Below are 23,956 nucleotides of genomic sequence, written 5' to 3' on the forward strand. Positions count from 1 at the left end.
AAGATGAGGAATAAATAAAATTTAATTTTAAATAATGAACATGTAAAATAGTTTTCAACACATTCAAATAATAAATGTGTGTTTTATATAATCTTATATTTTATTAGACTTTGTATATTCTTTTTGTATTATTTTAACAAAAAACGGATTATAGAATTATTATAGAATGTTAGAGAATATTAATCATTAAAACAGAATAGCATTCAGAACTTAAAATTATGGCATATCGTAATCCTCTTCCTCTCGTTTTCTTTTCAATGATTCGTCGGTTTCCATTTTCACGCTCGGCAACGTTTGATTGGAAGTAATCTGTATCTTCGGTTTCGTTACTTGTGTTTTTACTGTTGTAGTACTTGTTGCCGCTACAAAAATATTCGTATGAATATAGATATGAGATTTAATTAAAAAATTTTCAGCTATATTTAATTTTAAAGCTTCTTTGTTGACTCAATATTGTTGACTACTATCATCTAAGATTGTGATGTCAGAAAACACAATCGATAGAACTTAAAAAATGAAACTTTCCTTTATTTCATTAATTAATAAATAACTATACATCTAGAAATAAATTATGTATACGCAATCAAAATGAAACGACTTCTTTTTACTGTGACAAACTATTAAATTAATAATATACAGAAATAAATATAATTTAATTTAACAAGAAGATAAATCTTAAACAAGAAGATAAATTTTGGTACATTATACAAATCTATTCTAGTCTATCGATTGGAAATATTGTATTAATGTATTAAAAGAATATTTCTATTCAAATATAATTTTATATTTGAATTTTTGTATTTTCTCACTCCTGATGTCAATTTGATTTGGAATAGTACTGGTGAATAAACAGGAAATTTAAATATATAACTTTTTTAAATGTTATTAAATTCTTTTAATTTTAGATAAATATTATACAAATTCTAGTAATACCAATTGCAGTTGTTCAGTATTTTTTTATATTAAAATCTTACTTGCTGGAGTTTTAAAGGAAATACGGAATGGTGTGGAGTAATGGGACTGCAGTAGGCAGAACGAAGCTGACATTGGAAATAGAAAAAGGACATAATATTTTATATTAAAGCAATATAATAAAGTAAGTATTACATGTATTAGTAAGAAGTTAACATAATTATGAATATCAAAAAACACTTACCTGTGGAAAATTTCAAAACAGGTTTCGGTATAGAAATAGTTTGTGTTCTTGCAACAGTGGCAAGTGTGCCAGGTCTTTTAACAATCGACACACTAGTCTTATTTCCCTCTATTTTCGATCTTGGCTGTCCACCGGATTGATTATTGCCAACTAAAGAGTGTCCAGATTTTTGAACAACCTTCTTCATCGTATTTTTAAGTCTATAATTCGGTGCGTTTAAGCAATATCGATCTGGTGGTAATCTGAGGCCATTATTTGGTTTGACAAAAGGCAGCGGAATATTATTCTTGGTTCGTGCCACATCTAATAGAACATCTCTGGGCGGTGGATTTGTGAACGAACGCTCTAGTTGCATCTTGACTGCCAGTCTGACGTCATCCAAATCAATGAACTTCTTTTTGGCATGATTGGCATATACTTTGCTATCATCCAATATACATGTGACATATCCTGTATGAAAATTCCATTAATTAAATAAATTTCAAGAATTGAAATGGTAAAATAGTTAAAAAATATCAATTAAAAATTATCAAAATAAAGTTATTACAAAAGAAATAAAAAGAACTTACGATATGTAAATTCCAATAGTTGATTTATCACCTTAGGTTCATAATCTGTTATTCCCATGTCCTTCATAATTGACATGATGACTTGAGCATCTTTGGGAATATGTTTGACATGACTCATGTTTTTCGTTTTTTCCGACATCGTGAAATTGAAATAACTTTTCACTGCAAACTGTACAAGCACTTCGCGTACAACACCGTAAATAAACAATGAACTACTGAAGTGAATCTTTTAGGTTAGGTATATTTATGCTGTGAAATGTGAAACTGGAAAGGAACCTACGGAGTACTAAAGGCGCATTCACATGCAAGCGTCAAGCGTCAAGCAATGAAAACAGCAACCAATCAGCTGGGCGATACGGGCAGTGGTGTAAAAACAATATTTTTTACGCCACTGTAAAAATTGCTTCGTTGATTAGTTGCTGCCTCTGCTGCTTGACGCTTGTATGTGCTCCTTAATGAAGGTGCATTCATATATGGCGTTTTCAGTTCGACCGGGCACCAACTTGGGTTAGAAAATGCTTCGCTATTGGTTGACGTTACACGTTCTACCAATAGGAGAGCACGAAACATCATTACTTCAACCTAGATTAGTGCAAACTCGGCCGAGCCGAAAACGCTAAAAACTCTGTCTATAACCTTTGCTATACGGTACGCTTAATTGGGTTTAATAATATCCGTAGTTATGAAATTGGCCAATCATAACTGTTCCTCGGAAGAATATAACTGTGATTGGCCAATTTCATAACTACGGATATTATTAAACCCGATTAAGCGTGCCATGTTGGGTTCAGATTCCCCACTCGAGTGCACCCAGTCAGGGGCTTTGCACAATAAAAGGAACAGGGAACAGAGAACAGAGAATAAGAATTTCAACCTATCAGAAATCATGCATTGCGGGATACACAGTTTCTGATAGATTGAAATTCTTATTCACTGTTCTCTATTGTTCTCTATTCCCTGTTCCTTTTATTGTGCGGAGCCAATAAAAACCAGAAAGCGTTCAAATTTCTTTTGAGTGCCTTTATTGCGGGAACGTTCTTAGGAGGAACGTTCAGATTCCTACTCTATCCACGACGGCAGAGATTTAGAGAGAGACGCTTGCAAATTGAGCATACCATTTATCCCTTTCATCATAGTTAAATCGAAAAATGTTTCAGTCGAAAGTTTTTTTACTTTGAGGGGGACATAAGATGGTTTCATTGGTTTGATTTTGAATGATATTGTCAAGGTCAGGGTAAGGTTACTTTGAATTTTTTAAATAGAATCTCCAATTTTTCATTACATATTCTTATAGTTTACTTCGAGAGTTTTTCAAAATACTATAAAAAATATTTTTTTATTAATAAATACTTTGCGAGTTATACGGCTTAAAAATTACAGCATCGCTGGCATTAGCATTACTTAAGCGACCGATGGTTAAAATCTCTTGAATGTTGTTCAGGATCATGACCTGGATAACATTTATCAAGATCAAGGGCATTGGAAGTTGTTCCTCTTAGTTTCATTTTTGCACTAAAAATTCATTTTTACGTAAAAATGTTTATTATTTAAAATGTTTATCTCAAAAATACACTTTTTAATGATATTTTATGATTTTTAATGATTTTTAATGATATTTCGAATTTGTAATTGAAATTACTCTTCGTCAATTAAATTTAATTTAAGAATGTCATACTCGCTAAAATATAAAATGGAACATGAAAATAATTAACACTTAAAATGAAATGTTTTTATTTTTCAAAGAAATTATTGAAAATGAAATTAAAAATTGGCAAGTAAGATTTATATGGTTAAATAATATTAATTTTAATAGTTTAGTTTACGCGTCTTTGGCTAACCGTGAAAGATAATTTTTATAGTGTAAAAGATCATATTTTACTATCTTTGAATGTAAATACTAAGTGTTAAAATATTTTAGACAGATAATATTTATTAACTGTATGACTGGCTGCATTACAGAGAGCTTCATAACGGCACAACTTCCATTATTCGTCGTGAAAATAGGTCTTTCTATTAAATTTCTCTCCACAGAGCCTCACCATCTTCTCGATATTATCTTCTCATCCATCTTTCCAATTCATGTGCTCAACCCCTATCATCTCAACAAATACTCCTTTGACTCTTTTTCAAGTTCTTCTTCTATTTTTGTGTCATCCCGTTTGTTCCTATCGTCTAACTATACATCTCAAAAATAAAAATCTTTACCTTTGCTCTTATCATGACTATCGATGTTTAATATCTTTAAGCGCACAAAACTCACTTCTGCACGAATCTTCAGGACATATAATCCTCTCATTCACAATATTTTGATTATCTCTTTTTTATATTTTCAATCACTTCTTATCTTGCAACACTTTTCCAATCTCCTGGAAGCAATTAGTAATTTTTCCAATTCTCAAAAATCGAAACTTCTCTTCATCTCCTCCTTTTTTATCCCTTCTCACTTCGCTCTATTTCTATTTCTTCTTTCCTCTCCAAATTACTCGAGCAGATTTGCTTTAAGCAATTAAATATCATTTTCAGGAAGGTTAACGCTATTTCCGATTGATAATCCATATATTCATAATATATAATGGATAAGAAAACTAAAATATCAGTATAGCTATGGTAGAGGCTATAATGCTTGTAAGATTTGTTAAGATTAAGGATTCTTATTTTCGTATATCGATTAGCTTCTAGTTCATAAACCTCTCGATATCGCGGTCAGAGATATTACATTTATCGAAATAAATTGTTACATTATTTGTGCTGTATGATTTAGTAGCAACTAAATTATCACAATCAATACTAGAAATTTTGCATATTACGGTCGAAGCTGGATCTTCATTGCTTTAAATAATTCAACCTTGAATTACTAATATATACACTTGTATATGTACTATATTGTAGTCTTTTCAAACTGCGCGTCGAATTGTTTTTCCGGACTTATAACGCAATTAAAATTACTCTAGTAATCGCGAAATAAATTGACAAGTAATTTTCATAATTTGATACTACCATCAAGTGTCATATTATAAAGATGTTAATATATTGAAACTGTTCATAAATTTATTACAAAAAATAGTACTTCGGGCGGAACTTGAAACCGGATCTCTTGTATTCCGTACGAGCGTCCTAGCTCGTAGGCATTTTTAATTTCTAGTATTGATTGTGTTTCTCACATATGCGGTCTAAAATAAAGATTCTTAATATTGTTTAAATTATCACACATATATAATTAGCTAGATCTTATTCTCGCGGTAATAAGTTATTTTCGTCATAGTTTGAAATACTACAAATGCATCTATGTCCCGATTACTGCAATCATGTATCTGTAGTATCTCTGATCGCGATATCGAGAGGTTTATGAACTAGAAGCTAATCGATATATGAAAATAAGAATCCTTAATCTTAACAAGTCTTACAAGCATTATAGCCTCTACCATAGCTATATATATTGATATTTTAATTTTTTTATCCATTATATAATATATGTATATTCATTTACAACGATCTCTAACAAACTTATTCACTGATTGTGAAACTACTGCGGAAGTATTCGTTTATACACTGTAACATTTGTATCAAAAACAGTACAGTATTTCAGAACAACTATGGCAGTACACTGTAATGAGTACGTTTTTGCAGTACTGCCAGTAAAAACCGAACACAGCCATTCTTGGATCGTTTTCGCGAGATCGATAAGAAAATCATCATTGATCGAAGATATGAACACTCCATTCAAGTTTTGCCATTACGTTGATTCTAAAAAAAAATCGACATTTATGTCTATGCGAATATCTCCGAATGAAAAATATAAAAAAATATTTTGAATAAAAATGTTTTATGAATAATAAGAATCTTTATTGGACACTGTATATATCCAAAACGCAACCAGTAAGAAATAGAAAATAAAAGCTCATAATGGTCAAAGCTGGATCTTTAATATTTAAATAATTTAATGTGAATTTATATATACTACATGTGTACACACATACACTATTTTATAGTCATTTTAACTGCGCGCCAAATTAATTTTTCCAATTTCTTAAAAACGTAATTGAACTACTGATATCATAATTAAATTTTGATGTTTAATAGGCATTTGTTAAGAAAATCTTAGTATGTTGGAAATCTGTAAATAAATTTATTTATTGCGAAAAATATTATCTCGGCCGGAATCTCTAATATTTCGTGCGAGCGTCCTAAGTTTTACGTCCTTTAATTTACCGAGGCCTTAGTAATATTCTTCGCAATAATCAGTATATGTATGGAAACAACGTTTTTTTTTTCAGACGACGTAGTATAAAAGGTTTTTATGGTTTTGTAAGCACTTTATAACGGCGTTCAGAACAAGTCATTAAGAACAATTTAATCTCGAAAAAGGTTTGAGACTCTATATCTATAAATTCTTATTTTGAAATGAGACCTACTAGCTGCCTGAAGTAAAGTATTCTCTTTGCGCCTATACGCTAGGTATTTCACGCCAAATTCAACTAAACGTTACAAACGTGTTTTTAACAAATAAGAAAAGTTAACACTTTTATAAAAATTCTATTAATTTTATTGCTACTTGGCTACTACTTGACATCTCTCCCTAAGTAATCTTCTCTCTTTGTAATTTTCCACGCTTTAAATAAGATGACAATAAAACAGTTCGTAATAAACTTAATCGCGGATTTTTGTAAATTACACACACACACACACACACATATATATATATATATATATATACACAATATCTCTACTTCTACTGATATGTTACAGCCTAAGTAGCACCTATTGGTTCATATACATTTTATAGATATTTCCTGAATGTAATGTGCTACTGGGAAGTTTAAAAAACAAATTTATATTTTAACATTGTTATTATATTATTATATAACATTATTAACTTGATATATTATTTTAAATCAATTTAAGTAAATTATCTTGATCGCGTACATTTGTTGTTAACTGATCCAAAAAACTCGTTACCATGAGACAATTCTTTGTTATTTTTATTATTCAATTTTACTAGCTGGATATGGCACAGCTTTCCACAAAGAATGACTTCCATCACCTCTATTCATCGCAACGGTCTTTACAAGCTCCTTCGACGCTTCTTTGAAATCATACGCCCAGCCGATTTTCGAAAAGAAATTAAGGTTTTGCGTGGTTAGGAACTCATTAAACTCGGAAGCCTTGTAGTCCCATGGGAAAGTATGGTGATAATTATGCGATCCTTCACCGCCCGTAACATAGTTGACGAATAAGCTTTGCGTTGCTTTCAATTCCCTATCATTAAAATAAACATGACAAAATTATTTTTAAAAAACAGAAAGACAAAGGGCTACGAGCCTAAGATTAATTAAAATTTATAACTGTTAATAAATAAACATGTCATCTAGTTAAAATATAAAACTTCAATTTATCGGTAACAAACAAAACAAAACCAAACATTTCGATCCCTGTTGGATCATTATCAATGTTAACAAAAATAACGGTGGAAATATTACATAGATAAGATATATAAAAATCAAAATTCACTCTCGATCGCAGTATTAATTAGCAATCTCGCTTAATATAAAATAAATGTTATAAGAATGTTGTAATCGATAACCATATATTCCTCTGGATTGTGTATGTAGATTATAGACAAACATAACTTGTTTCTTCTAATTGTATATCAATATAATATAAACATCGTCCATTCTTAGGCAATACGATGAGATTGAAAATATAGTCATTTCTCTAAGATGCTCAAAGACAATATAAAATGATTTTTAAGCGATACAGAATGGCAAAAGTTTTAGATTTTTTGGATCAAATTTATATGTGAATAATTTTAATATTAATTATTTGCTTACGCATCATATGGCTTTGGGCCCCAGATATGAGCCACACTGTTGACGCTCCATGTGATATTTAAAACAAAAACGTAACGAATAAAAATCTGTGACACGAAAGCTCTAGACCAAGTCTCATTCCATGCATACACAGGTATCATCATCGGAAGTAGGAAAGCGAATAGTAATTTTAATATCGAAAAATATCTGGAAAATAGCATTAATTAAAAAACAGAAAGACAAAGGGCTACGAGCCTAAGATTAATCGTTATAAATTAAAATTTTAAATCGTTAATAAATAAACATGTCATCTAGTTAAAACAGGTAACAACAGGGATCGAAACGTTTGATTTGTTTTGTTTGTTACCAGCAAATTAAAGTTTTATATTTTAACTAGATGACATGTTTAGGTTTAAAATTTTAATTTATAACGATTAATCTTAGGCTTGTAGCCCTTTGTTTTTCTGTTTTTTTAATTTATTGAGTCTTATTACTATTATAGTTTAGCATTAATTAATTACGGTGTGTAGTTTTCACAGTTTTATATCTTACGTAAAAAAATTTATATAAAAAAATATTTTCTTTATATTTTCAGAATTTCTATATAATTTTATAACTTTCTCACATTTTTTATACGAATTGGAACACTTCTCAAAAAATCTACATTTTCTTCAGAATTTTTCATGTATGTTAATTATGAAATATTGTAAGATTTTTAAGATTTTTTGTAAGTATAATTTCTAATGAAATGTTATAAAATCTAAAAAATTTTAAAATATTTTTTAGAAATTATGGGATGAGAAATTTCAAAATATTTCAGAATTCATTTGTTAAAATTTTTGAGAGAAGATGTAAATTTTTCAAATATTTCTGAGTATTTCTGAAAAATGTTCCAATTTGTATAAAAATTATGAGAAAAATTTTTACCAGGAGAGGTTGCAAAAAATATCGGAATACTAAATATATGCTTTCAATATGAATCAAACTCCTATAGGACAACATTCATGAAAACATATGACGAAATCTAACACAAAAATGATCAATATTTTAGAAGATATTAAAGTTTCTACATCTGTTTTTGCAAATATGCCCTTATAAATGCAAGTTACAAATTTTATACAAGATTTGGTTGTATAATTTCATAAATATCCTATGTTCGGGGAAGTAGAGAAGACTATATAAAAATATCATAATTATAAATATACACATTTTCCGAAAGCATGGTAAAAACATTTTCGTAATATCTTTCTTTCTTCTTATATTCTTTTGTCTTTTTCAATATAAAACTATTTCGTATAACTTATATAACTCCCTACACAAACTTACTTGATAGCAAATACAGCAATAGGATCAGCCAATATATCGCTCATGTCGATTTCACGACCACATCGGATCACATCCGGATGTTTCTTCATCATCAACCAACCCACATGGGAAAAAAAGAATCCTCGCCTACTGTTATGCGGATCCGAATTCGTATCAGTATATTTGTGGTGCACCCGATGATCTCGCACCCATTCGAATATGTCATTCTAAAAGGATATAATTGTAAAGAAAAATTCTTTCGTCTTGAAACGTAATTATAAACGTTCATTTACCATGCCAGCTGTAACATAGCAGATGGCCAATATAATTCTAAGCTGCCATTTTGCTTTATAAGATCGATGGGTCCATAAACGATGAACACCGCCGGTGATACCAAAGCCTGTTATTACAATCAGCCAGCATACTTAAAACAAAAAAGCAACGAATGCAACTAGAAATGCTTTAAAATTGTGAATAATAATCCGTATTTCTTAAGAGCACCATGTAAGTAGCATGGATTTTACTGATTTGACAATTCAATATGATTTATGACATAATCGATATGGTACGATAGAAATGAGAAATTTTTAACAGCAATTTACTGGTTTATTATTAAGCTTCTATTGCTCTTTTCAATCGCGTGAGTCTAATCAAATGTCTTTAAATCTGCAGCTGTCAGAAAATTAAAAACGACTGTGGCATTTTTTATAAACATGCATTACAATTTTAATGATTAATTCGTTGATGATTTAAATTTTATTTTTTTATTATATAGTTTTTTTACAATATCAAGGAATCAAATTAATGAAAGAATTTTTCAAAGAATACTTACACCAAGCAGTCGTCATCAGATTTTCAAAAAAGTTAAAAGTAAAACAGCTATATACGAAGCTCAAGTGGAAGAAACAAATAGATACGATGTTAAACCATTTGGGCTCTGTCTTAAACCAGTCTTCATATAGCCTTTTTATATAGCTCTCGCTTCTATTTTGCTTGTTATTTTTATCTATTGTCTTTGTAATAATCGAAGATTCCTCATTTTGTAAATCTTTCTCCGTGAGTGTTTTTGAATCTGTGCTTAAAATATTTGGCGCCATCTTTTCGAATTATTCGATCGAAAATTCAAGAAATCTGCTTCACGCTATTAAAGAAACTATAACAAATAACTATAACAGATAATTCTCAACTTTTTTTTCAAATCAATAATTAAAATAATATAATTAATAAGGAGCATATAAGCCTACACTGAATGTCAATGTGAAAAACATTAGTTGTTAAAATATGATTTGATAATAATACATAATAATGTAGAGTTTTGTCCCTATTTAAATCTATTAAGTAGGGATACTAGGAAGACTGACTAACTGTAAGATCCTCTAAGGATCTAACTATAAGATCTAACTGTAAGATCCTCTAAGGGGGACGCGGGGCGCGGGGGAGAGGGCAGCGCAGGACAGATTTCCGGTCGGTGGCATCGCTGTTTACATAATTTGTTCCTGATTTGACATGCTTATAAATAAATTTTACCAAGAAATAATATATACATTAAATTATATATACATATGCTAAATTATATTAAAAAATTTATAATTAGATAAATAAATTTTAATTCCATCAATTAGGTAAATGAAATCCTATAATCGACCAAAGTTAATTTTATTACCTAAATATTTCAGTATGAATTTATACAATTACACTAAACAATTCTATAAACTGTGCAATAAAGTCCTCTCCATTCTTGAAACGCAATCATGGCTAGAATAATAGTATTATAAAATGTTATATTATTATTGTGTGTTCATACATGTCCTCTTGAAAAACAATGTTCACTCATCAGTTGCTGGTTTTCAATATTATTTAAAGCGCGAACTGTTCACATTCTATAATAGAAGCTTGATCATAAATTTTGTGAAAAGTACTTACAACACTGAATTTACTGATAATACAACTTTTGGCGTAAAAAAATTGTTCAATTTTTTCATTCATACTGTTTACATATTGATACAGTTCAAAGTATACGTGCTCTAAGCAATATTTCAGTTCGAACATAATAAATACAGTTGATGGCTTCATGTACATACAGACATGTATTAAGTTATGACAATTTTGCATTATACGCAACGTGTATTGTAACAAGTTCTGCAATCAGAAAAATTTCAAAGATCCACGTGAAAAAAGCAACTACAGGGATCAAATAAACAAAATGACACGATCATTGCTTGGATTCATATCTTATAGTTTGTAACATCGTAATTTGTCTGTATTTATATTGAAAATGACCCGATTGAGGTTCAGATGTTTGTAATGGTATATAATATTGCTCAATTGTTATTATTATGTATTAATTATTTTAACTTTTGAACGGTAATGTTAAAAAAATTCATACATACGTTCATTCAATATGTACGTGTGTACGTACATATCTAATTTAATTTGATTCTTAATTTAATTTATTTGTGCTATATGTGTCATTATTTACAAAATAATTATAATAATTAATTAAAAAAATATGACGACTACAGAGTCAAACAAGAAAAATTAAGTGTACAGATGCACAAAATGGTGAGGCACCAGCAAAGTTTGTTGCTTTAACTCCTACCAGAAAATGAGAGTAAAGAATTACAGTATAAAAAACGCGAATATAAAACATAAATTTACAATACAGTACGAAAGTTGCATTACAAAATATAAAAACGTAACATGACGTAGCATAAATTTAAGATACATTAATATTGAAAATTGAATGCAAGACTGAATACAATAGTAGTGGACAAGTAGTAAATCGGTAGCATACAATAGCAGTGCGGGAAGGCTCAGAGACGACTCAGATGCGAGAGAGAACGTCTAAGAGATTCAGTGCTCCGCAAAAAAATAAAATACACAATATTGAATATACGTATATACATATGTTTATACATACGTATGTTCATATATATGTAGAAAGACGTTTCGAGAAATGTGCAGATATTGAGCGATTAATGCAGTTAATGTCCCATCATCATCATTGATTTAAGATCTGAATATAGAACTTGTTAAAGTATGTGATATGTAAAATTGTCATTGTATAGTGCATGCTTGTACATGAAACCAACTCTTCTTATTTGAGCTCGAGAAATGTGTCGAGCATGCGTGCTATAAACTGAATCAATATATGCATGGTGTTAGTGAAAAATTCAAATATTTTGTATCATTTTTAAGACAAATTATATTACTAATAAACGCGATACTGCAAACAAATTTATGGCACAAAAAAAATTTTTGGCACAAAATTTATCATAAAAATTCTATTATAGAATGTGAACTAATAGTCTATGGTTTAAATTATATTGTACATGTTGAATTAAATATTAAATATATTTCTTTGAAAATTTATCTTTTCCCTCATTTCTTCATTCTTTCTTCATATCTTCGTAATATTAAATTATTTAATAAGAAAGTTCGTCCGGCTGATCGACTTATACCATTAAAATATTATTAAAATTGTGCTCATATTATTCTATTGTAAAATCGCATCATAAAAGTTGTAAAATAAATACTATATCTTTTTAATAAAATCGCCTGCGAGAGAATACATTTCAACAATTTATGACTACTATATGCCAAAACTGTATTAACAATAAATGTGATGCATTAAAAGATTGCGTGAAGTTTATGACGAAACTTCATGGAGTGTGAATTAGTAATGTGCGTTTCAGGTGAAATTGTATACATTGCGTTACATTTAAAGTAAGAAATAAATTAATATTTTGTAAAAAAATGTATAATATGATATTTAAATATATTACTGAATTTTTTAAATTATTTTCAGTCTCCTTTTTCTCTGCCTCTATTCAGTGGTTTACAATTATATATGATAAAAAGGCGCGCAATTTTTTTCTTAAATAAGTTAATCAAATTATTAAAATAAAAATTGAATAATAAGAAATTATAATTCTAATTTCTATTTCTTTCTGGGTTTCCTCCACAATTCTAAAATATTTTTTTCGCTCCCTTCTATGACATCATCTGCTTGTCACGTAACTTTGAAACCTGCATATTCCTGTTTCTTTTTACCGCGAGTGAAAAAGAATCTTTTTTCTCTATAGTTTTTTTAGAATTAATTAATAATATGATAGCTGTTCAGTAGTACGACGTAGTACAATAAGTATTCGATAGCTACTCAATAATAGTTTCTAATGGTTTGATAATTAGGAACACTCAGCTATTTGTATTATATTACGTCACTAAAAATATTATTATAATTAGTTAAATTAAAATCATTGCTAAGTCATATCATTAAAAAGTCATAAAACAAATACTATATTTATTTAATAAAATTGTGAGCAAGAAAAGAGAACGTGGGAAAGAATATAACGGAAAGAAAAGAGAGCGTGAATACTATGATAAGTATAGGACTACAACAGACGGGACATATATCATTATGCGCATTGTTTAACAACGTCGCACTGCATCTCGATCTTTAAATTTTATATCATTATGCATACTATTTGGTAACATCGCAATGTATCAAAATTACATTCATAATGTCATCGTGAAATATATCATATTAACATGTCGAATGTCCTTAAAAAAAATCTTTTATTACTCTAACAAAGCTGTCGTATATCGGCGCTTGCATTTTTTATCTCTCGCTTGTGTCGGTTGAACAATACCATATGCATTTCCGAAGAAATGTGATAGAGGGAACGAAACTTATAACGTTTTCTCTTGGCAACACTATCGCCCACAAAGTGTAAGAGCGTTTCCTTGGCTGGTGGTAAGTGAACTCATTCAGTGTAACGTGTTCTATGGCTATAGTATAGTGCAAATTTTATACACGAAGTGGGGTTTTGCTCTATACGATCTCAAAGAGGCGGTGTAGAGCCAGTGTGACATTAAAAATTTGAAAATGGAAATCAATCAGCAGCAGAATTAAACACGATAGCATAAAGTAGTGTACACTATGGTGTATGTACATTTTTGTAGTGCAGCATTGACGCAGCACTTACACGCAACTAGGTTATACTCCAGTATATCCCAAGAGAAAACGCTATTAGAAAGATCTTGGACAATGCATCAGTCGTTCAGACGGACCGCTACTGCAACGCTTTCCAAGCATGTACGATTCCATGAAATTTTATCTTCCTATTCAAGATGAAGAATTTTATAAACAGTAAATTTTTATTTTATAAATTTTTTTTTATACTTTTTCTCTACAATTTGTTTATCTGTTTTCCCTTTTTTCTATTATATATAGAAAAAATCTGGATGTCGGAATCGTCGTGGGACCTGTGTCTTTTGTGGAAATTGCAATTGGCGACAACCGAGGTAACAACGTAATCTTACCTCGTGCAATGTGATAGGCTTTCATCGAAAGACACGCGGATATGAACGGTTCATGCAATCAATCGCACCTTCATCATTATCTAAGTTCTTGTGATAGAAATCGTAAAAATGCGTGATATGAATGTGGTCAAATTAACACTGCGGGAAACATGTCTGTATATGAAACCGTCAACCGTGATTTTCATATTCAAACTCAAACATTGCATCGAGAATGTATATTCTGAACTGTACCAGTATACGCATCGTCAATGAAAAATTTAAATATTTTGTAACAAATATATATTTTAGATAAAAAATGTATCATTGATAAATGTGATGCTGTGATTTTTTGTAAAATCTGAAATCAAAATTTATAATAAAAAATCAAATATAAAGTGTGAGTTAATAGTTTATGCTTTAGATAATATTGTAAACAGTGTGAAAAGTAAATGTACATTTTATTGCTAATCGGAAGCAGGTGCTTAAAATTCAATTTAAAATTAACTAAATTAAATTAAATTAAAGTTCCTGCTTATAAATATTGTAAGAACTACATATATATTGTAAAATGACGTTATATATAAAAATAAACGCATATTTAAACTATATATCTGAGTGTATGACATTATTCATTCCTTTCTTATTATCGCAGCGCTATCATATTACGCGCTCCGCCATCTTTGCGCTCGATGGTACCGCGACGGATGGTTATGATCGTATTAATTTCTCTTTATTTAAAGCATTAAATAAAAAAAAAGTATGATAAAATATTTTTGCGTGCGAGAAGAAGATACAACGGGAGCGACGACGCGGCGGGAAAGATAAAAGGAAGAGAGATGGTAAGTATATGCGGTAAGTGTATGCAAGCCTTTGTTACCGATGCATTTTTGGGGAGGACAGCGGCGGCGGATGACGAAAAAATACGGAACGCATAGCGAAATGTCATCATGCGTATCATGTTTATGTAATCCATCGACCGGAGTCCTATATTTATGTAAACAGCGATGCCGCCGACCGAGGACTTTCCCGCGTTGCTCTCTCCTCCGCGCTTCCTCCCTCCGAGCCTCTCTTACCCCACGTCCCTTTAGGGGATGTGAGGACTTGAGTTAGAATCCCCCTAGTATCCCTACTCTATTAAAATATTGTTAAAATCGATTTTAGAATATTTTTTAGTTAAATTATCGATGTTAAATTTAAATAAGCGGAAGATGAGATTGTGTGTGTTGTTTACGAATGTTTCTAAATTATCGTTTTTATTTTAAAAATAAAAGAAGAACTGAAAGAGCGTTCTGACATTTTAAGATGGTTTTTTAGTAATAGCCAAAAATTTGGGGTGCTTCAGCCGGGGGCTCGTTTTACTTGCAAATTTATTGCTTACAGCTTGATTGCCTACTCGCACACAAATAAAAATTTAAAAAACGAAGTTTACCTACATGTATTATTGCCTACAACTCGATTGTCTATCTGCACTTTTGCGCATAATTAAAATTTTCAGAAACGGAATCATATTTGTCTACATACATGTAGGCAAATGTGACTTCGTTTCTTAAATTTTTATTTGTCATTCGTATCAGGCATTCTGTCTCTTTTGACAAGATTTTGAGAACTCCAGAGACTCACATCTCCATAATAATTGTATTTGTTAGACGTTTCGATCTTATATTAGGTCATCCTCATTAATATAAATTATTATAAAAACATATTAATTATAATACTTGTTTTAAAAAATGCTTAATTTCTGTGTGACAATTTATATAATTGAAATATTCGATTCGCTCACGCTCTTCGTCATTGATGTAATGTTCATTATATCATCTATTTCTAAGTTTATTCGTTAATTGTTTTAAACGATTACATAGATGTTCAGTCTTTTAAGTTATTTCTCCGCGTTAAGAAATTAATCGTTTAACGAATATACTTTTCCGCTCATGCTCTAAGAGAGAAACTTTTGAGGCGAACGTACATACACATGCATAAATGTCCTATTTGTGTGTATGAACGCACTAGTTCGTACGAAAATGGATGAATGTCGCAATAACATGTCTCGCCGCTCGGCGTGAAAAGAAGAATTCCATCAAATTACAAATTTTAATTATTCTAATTCAGAAACGGTACCGCTAGTGTTGTCCTCCTCATTTTTTTAATAAGATTTCTATAATATTTCTACATTACATATTTAATAGTAATAAAAAGAGCTCTCAATAATAACAAACTAATATTAATTAATATAAATTCAGGCAAATAAGAATTAGAACACAATTATTGTTTGTGTCTCTCTCTATATATAATTATATAAAATTTTTTTCCTTTAATCCATACAAACAAAAGATCAACGATTGTTATTTGCAATCATCTTCAGGATAATATAAAATAAACTCTTAAAATCCAATAATTCGCAATCAATATAGAAATTAGATACGTACGTATCTTACGATTGTCTATTAAAACACACGTCTAAAAATAAATAAGTATTCAACCTTAAATTTATTATTTATTTTTATCTTATAATGTTTATGGTCTGTTATTTTAACTTTTGTGTTCAACCGAATCTGACGTTTTATTATAATTGATCTGTTTCATATGCAAGTCTTAATCTTTATTGTTCAAAATAATCTTGTTTTAACTTTTGGTAATTAATTTAATATCAAATATAACATAATTCTAATTGACTCTATTCATATAAATCTCACTTTATTTTAATTACTTATTACATTTTACCATATGACGTCTATTATTGCATCATATATTTATATTATACAATATAGGTAATATAACCGGGACTTCAATTCAGATTCACTTTCCGACACTGAATATTGACGAGCGTTATCCAATCGAGTCATAAAATGATGTCATCGATTTGCACTATTAAAAAACAGGAGTTCAAGGCTTAAGGACATATATTGCTTCGTTTACAACCATTTGCAACAAACTGTATACGTAATGTAAATTTGAGATCGATCATTTCTTTCATATCATTGCTAAAGAAGAACTTGTGTGTTCCAAAACGTTCAATTTTGTATGTCAATACTATATATTTCTTCATATAATAAATTCATGATATATTGTTAATAACTTAATTTGCTCAATTATAGGCTCATTATTTTATAAAAAAGTAATTATTATATAAAAATTGCGAATACAGAATTAATCGGTAATACAGACGACTTTAGAAATTTCTTAATATCGTGTTTTTCAACAATACATACAAGAATTCCAATTCCTAATATACATGATTAATAAATAATTGTATGTAAATTAATCAGATAATCTTAACTTAAATTATGTTTTTGTGCCTGTATAATTGTCGAAAAACGAAAACTTTTTTATGTATGTCACAATTAACTTAATTTGTATGATGCAAAGATCATTCCGATATTAAAATATAGTTGTCTATATTTTGCAATTGTTAAAAAGAAAATGTAAAGGTTGACAGTAACTAAGTACTAAAGTGTTGGTTATGTAAGAAGGGATATGCACTTTTAATTTATATGGAAGATTATTATTGGGTAAGCGATTCGTGTCATTATTTATTTAATCCTTTTTGTTATCTTTTTAAATATATCATCTTCGACATTATTCTTTTTTTATATAAACAACAATTAAAAATTAAATTCGTTCATACAAGATAAGGAACAGCTGTTTAATAGAACACAGTATTAAAAATAAATTGTATTTTTCAATATTTCTAACTTTTTAAGTATACATTCTATTTATAATTTTTTAAATATCTACATATTCTACCTTTTCAAACTGCATAAGTAAGAACAAATGATGATTTGTCCTTACTTACAACTAATAACCTCGAAGAATTAATTATTTTAGCAATTATTCATAAAACAATTACCGGTTGAGCAATTATTATTATAGAAATAGCTAATTGTAAAATTATTTGTAAGTAAAACTTTATTTTAAAAGGAAAAGACTCAAATATTAATACTTTCGTCAAACACATTTATGTAACATATTCGTTATTATTTTGTATATTATTTTGTTTATATTGGGAAAATATTTGAACGTAAAAACATAAATTTATTTTATAATTATATGACGATATCACAATCATAAAAAGCATTATGTTAATAGAAATTTTTATAATTATATGTATATAAAGAACTACTATATGTATATAAAAATAATATAATAATTATATGTATGTAAAGAAAGATTACATGAAAAAATTAAATATTATTAATTAATAGTATATTGTCTAGTATATAAGTCATCTATATTTTATAATAATCTGATAATAATATGGATATAGTACATTTGGCATTTTTCATTATTTGATATTTTTTTATTGTCTTTCTTTATAATATGTATTCTTTGTTTTCTGAATCGCTAATTGAGCCTCTTCCATTAATTCAAAAATCCGATATATAAATATATATCTTTAAATCCGAAAAGACAATGAATTAATTCGTATTTCTGTATTATTTATTGTGTTATTTGATATCTTTGGTGATGATATGCGATTCTTGCAATGTTATATGACAGACTGACGCATTAGTGTGTTTTACAAGTGGTTCAACTGTAACATAAATAGCATTTGCACAATAAAAAAATGCCCTTATGTTATGTCTCTTGCACTAAAAATATTAATTTAAGATAAATATATGCAGAAAAATTTGCAAGCTTACGCATTTTAAACACAAACATATATTTTTGAGATAAAAGATCGACATAGCTATGATCGCAACACCATGTGATGGCTGCTTGAAATATAATCGGCAAAAAGTATTACATACAATGCTAAAGATTTTTTTTTCTATTGCCATAACTATTAATGTTAAGATTTCTTGCTTTTCATTTTTCTAGATTCATTATGTTGTCCACATTCGCAGTCTAATAATGATCGAAGTAACCCAAATGATGAAATATTATAATAAATTTTTATGACTCTTAATACATGTTTATATATGTTATTTATGTTTATATATGTTACAAACGCAAGTAAAGTCCGCAAGTTGACAACCTTGCATTAAATTCCAAATGAGAGTCGGCACATATTTGGTCAAATTGGCGTTTTGTGCAGTGGATAGCCAGATACAATTAAATTTATACATTTGGCCAAACTATAATTGTTGTTTGTAAAAGCGAATATATTCCAAAGTGAATTTCCAGATATACCCTAATCATACTCTTCATTGGAAATACTGGTATATTCCAATTAACCATGGAACAAATGGGATTGGCATATTTAACTTTAAATCGTTAGTACATGGAAGCCCACATACGAGGGTCATTTGAAAAGTTTTGCCTCAACATGAAAATTATTCGTCAAAACCATTCTGGTACTATAATCATGGTTTGAAAGATACCTATAAAAATTGTAGCCATTGTGGACACTCAATTGTTGTTTGACAGTTATTTATACCACTCAATGTCAGTGTTTTTGTAAAAATGAAAAAAATCTTATATCATATCATGCCATGATTAAGTTCTTACATTTGGAAGGTAATGGGGCAGAATCCCCGTAAACAGTGTCCGACTCGGCTTTAATTTGCTTTTCAAATACAAGAACTTAATAGTATTCGATTTTTTTCATTTTTTACATTGGACAAAGCCCGATTGCTATGAGCTGTTTTTTAATATATTGCTCCGATACTTTACGTCTGGATTTCCGAATTATTTTCGAAATTTATTAGTAATAGATTTCCAAGTAAAAATAGTAATAACTTTTACTGAGCAAGACATTAAATAGATTAAATATATTAAAAATGGAAATCCTTGTTTGAACTATTATGTATTTTCAAATAAAAATCAGATATAATTTAATCGTAAATTCCGGATAAATTCTTAATTACCTAAAATTACAGACATATACAAAATAGATTTTTATGTGAAAATTTCACCAATGTCCAAAAATTGGTAATCCAAATATAACTATATTTGATTTTGATATGCCTCAAATTTAATTCAAGTAAAACTCTATACGTCCATATTTGTACAAATATGATTAAATACATTTTATGTCTGGACGTATCTGGAATTTAGTGCAGGAAATACTGACATTGTACAAATTGGCAACTCGGGCAATGTTTGCCCACTATGCGGCTCATAACCCGTAACATTTACATATATTCATACATGAAAAATTTTTTACCGGAAAGGTACTAATTTTCAACAAGAAATAGCATTTTACGATAGTTATATATAGTGCTTACATCATTGTTATCAAAATTATATTTTTTTTATGTTATAGATAAAATAAGAATTTTATAATATTAAGTGAAATGTATATGATAGAGAAGAAAACCGTTTTTGATCAAAGTGGATTTTGATGCTCAGTAATATTTATATGTGAATATACAAATTCGGCTTTGTTCCAAAATTCATTATTAATGCTGAAAATGTATAATATACATAAATTAAACTATAGATTTTCAGCGCTGGCAGTGAATTTTGGAACACAACCACAATTATCAGTTTTGTAGATTGTTGCTTTAATTCGATTTATCGAACTTAATGCACAATCACATAAATTGAAATAATATCATTGTTAAGGTAAATGTCCTAATAGCCGGACGTTTAAGCGACTTTTAAGGTTGTTCTAAATAATACAATTTATATTAGAGAGATTTTCAATATGACCACAATTAAAAAATTAATATGACGAGAAATATTAATATAAGTAGATGTTTAATGACAAAAAACAACTCATTCAAATTAATCTTTAAGGTAAAAAAACATTTGAGATTAAAATATTAATTTAAATAAATAAGATCTCCGGGAAAAAGAGATAACATTGGATACAACACTACCGACGAAGAAACGAAGAATCCACGCAGTGATAATTGTGATACAGGAAACTATCTTCTTCGGATTGCAAAGCATTGTAAAATGTATAAATATGCATTTGAAACATTTAGAATCTCTGATTAATAACGTCAACAAATGTGCACAATATTTAATTAAAGAAATTAATTAACTAAAACTATCTGTAAATTATGTTAATCGTGAAATCATAAGATTAACGCTAAAAGATAATTATGACAGAATTGCATGTAATGTGCATACACAAATTAACAACTTAATTCTTCTCGATTCGTATTTTAACATAATATTTGTAGAATTAACTTCATTACGATATAATGAAATTTTTTATATAATTCTTACGAACCAAGAATTGTAATTTGTGCCCAATTATTCTAAAACTTTTTATTTTAATCAGTCAAGAGTGGCACCGTGGATGTGCGATTAGATTTTGAATGTAAGGAGAACATGCCTGCAAATACAACAACCTATTGTCTCATCATACACGATCGGGTAGTTCAGTATAATTCGTTAACCAAAGCTATGCAAAATCACCTAAGTGCATTCTCCGTTACAACACGATATAAAATCTACAATACGCAATTGACCGCAATCTTCTTTATTGTTAACAAGAAATTTATCGTGAAGGAAGCTGGCGGTGCTGAAACAGGGGACCGTTCTCACGCATTATATTTTTACGAGTCCCGTACCATGGAAATTTTTAACAAGATCCAACAGGTCTTGCGCTTCCTGGTTGATTGTTTACCACTATGGATTGTGATGGGAAGACGGGATAGTCCCATAGCCAAGCGAAACGCCTAATTATGGCGATATTTGAAGATGATAATATTATATACGTCAAGGAACGCAAAAAATGAATATGGTTGTAGAACTTGCTTCTGGACGATGAATGAGAACGCATGTACATCGAGACTTTATAATTTACGAAGACATGGAATCTTTAACTAATCTATAGATATTACTAATATTATGCGATGCAGACAATATGTTAAGAATTGCGCGTTACAAAATGTATTGAAAATATATAACTGGTGGTTGCAAAAAAACTTTTAAGTATAAATACGTAAACGTATTATTATGTATTTCTTTTTCTTTCTTCTGTAATACATGTATGTATGTAAGCATGTAAGCCTCAATTTGACAATAAAAAATTCTTTATTAGAAAATGAAATGAATACACAAAAAAATATAATACATAATACGTCCTTTATTTCAATTATTTAAATCATACTTTTTTTTACTGTTTCATTTATTTCATTATCATTTTCTAATAAAATATTTTTTATTGTCAAATTGAGATATTTGATTTGAAGATGTCAAAACCAGAAAGCGATATTCTTTAGAACTTGTAAACAAATTTTTTCTATCCTTAAAAACGTTTTATAATCCAGTTAAGTACATCTTTTAAACGCCCTGCAGAAGGTCACGGAAAAATTTCAACTGGATCTTGTTCTGGATGAACAGATTTACAATTTGAGGGGAGTAACGACTCATTCGAACGCTTGGAACCTTGCTAAAATCGACCCTTCAATTCGAAATTTATGAGGATTTTTTTGGCATGAAATGAAAATTTTTGAGATAAGAAACCGATTTTTAAAAAAATATCTTTTTTCTTTATTTTTACAAATTTTGATTATTTTAACAAATTTTTGAGATAAGAAACCGATTTTTAAAAAAATATCTTTTTTCTTGTCAATCTAATATATATTAGATATTTTTTTAAAAATTGGTTTCTCAAAAATTTTCATTTCATGCTAAAAGAATCCCCATAAATTTTTATCAAAAAATATTAAGATTTAGAGGTCAGTAGTGAACGATTTTTAAATTAAAATTTCGGTTTTCTTTAATATATATTTGATGCAAAAATAGCTTAATCCGGATTTTAAATGTGGTACAGATGTTTTTCAATAAAAAATAAATCTTATCTATATTTAATAAAATTTCATAAACATATTTAATGAGTTATTTTTTTATTTTACGTATCATTTCTAAACATTATTTGTAATCTTTTATAAGACGTATATCCCACCCTTATGGAATATATATAAGAATTTTAAATAGATTTTTTTAAATTTGAAAAATTAATATTTTGAATACTTATGTGCGTGCGCGTGTGTGTGTATGTGTGTTACTTAATTAAATTTTAACAAATACAATTTTTTTAAATAAAATAACTTTTTGTTTTCTTTTTTTTTAACTTGAAAGAAATGCAAATAGTTGAAGTAGCAAGATATTACGCTCATTATAATCATTGGACTTTTTTACTTGTTTAAAATTATTTTATAAGAAGAACGATGTGTGTTCACAAACAAAAATAAAAAAACTTTAACTTTGAAAAAATTAATAAGATAAAATTTATGTGTTTTACGTAATTAGTTGAAGTTAAAAGTTAACATATTAAAAATTAAAAATTATTAACTTTTTAATTTTATTCTTTAATTGTTAACTTTAATTATTAACTAATTACTATTTTACCTTCTTTTCGTATATTTATTTTTAACTTTTACGCTTATTATATCGACTATACCTGATGTTGATATTCGCAGTAATTATAGTACCGTTTATGTTGTAAGTGAAAAATAACTGAGCTTTTTAATGATAAATCGCTCTTATATAAACATTACTTCTTATAATATGCTCCGATGTTATTATCATCTCATTTATACTGCCAATTAAAAGTCTATGATTATTAATTAATTCAAATATCTATTGTATGTATAAGAGAGAATGAGTTATGGATTAAAATGTAACATATTTGTATCATTTACTCATTGTTTTTTAGTAAAATTATACATTCACTGACAAAAATGGATCTGAACTTTAACAAATACGACGTTCACGAAACGTTGCATTCCAAAAGTGAATATAAACACGAAAGACATAATTTTTATATAATAACATAAATCAATCTTTTTATCTGATGGCTCTAATGTAAATTTTAAAATATTACCTACACTGTTCTGTAATAATAATACAAAAGCAACTGAAAAGTAATTAAAAAGCATATATTTGAAGCAATTTTAACTGTAACTCATTACATT

At 28.7% G+C, this 23,956-nt stretch overlaps 3 protein-coding genes across 6 annotated transcripts in view; all 3 read right to left on the bottom strand.

Annotated features, from left to right (window-relative positions):
* The window catches only part of LOC105145436 (oxysterol-binding protein-related protein 2), a 49,106-nt gene that overhangs the window by 15,452 nt on the left and 9,698 nt on the right, over positions 1-23,956 (bottom strand). The window lies entirely within an intron of this gene.
* Taf9 (TBP-associated factor 9) lies at positions 82-1,864 on the bottom strand. Its single transcript, XM_011054945.2, has 3 exons — positions 1,726-1,864; positions 1,157-1,606; positions 82-362 (listed from the first exon to the last, which is right to left on the bottom strand). The coding sequence occupies exons 1-3, from the start codon at positions 1,862-1,864 to the stop codon at positions 217-219; spliced, it is 735 nt and encodes a 244-aa protein (XP_011053247.1). The 3' UTR covers positions 82-216.
* Positions 1,845-23,569, bottom strand: LOC105145435 (acyl-CoA Delta-9 desaturase). 4 transcript variants are annotated; one of them, XM_011054949.2, is made up of 6 exons: positions 23,443-23,569; positions 9,670-9,978; positions 9,131-9,261; positions 8,859-9,064; positions 7,554-7,739; positions 1,845-6,981 (listed from the first exon to the last, which is right to left on the bottom strand). In XM_011054949.2, the coding sequence occupies exons 2-6, from the start codon at positions 9,932-9,934 to the stop codon at positions 6,708-6,710; spliced, it is 1,062 nt and encodes a 353-aa protein (XP_011053251.1). In that variant the 5' UTR covers positions 9,935-9,978; positions 23,443-23,569; the 3' UTR covers positions 1,845-6,707. The 4 variants fall into 4 exon arrangements, with proteins under 4 accessions (XP_011053251.1, XP_011053249.1, XP_011053250.1 ...); XM_011054947.2 differs by having other exon boundaries at positions 9,670-9,990; XM_011054948.2 differs by having other exon boundaries at positions 9,670-10,003; positions 23,443-23,567.

Source organism: Acromyrmex echinatior, chromosome 17, assembly GCF_024713525.1.
Source record: "Acromyrmex echinatior isolate Ae372 chromosome 17, ASM2471352v2, whole genome shotgun sequence".
NCBI classification, from domain to species: domain Eukaryota; kingdom Metazoa; phylum Arthropoda; class Insecta; order Hymenoptera; family Formicidae; genus Acromyrmex; species Acromyrmex echinatior.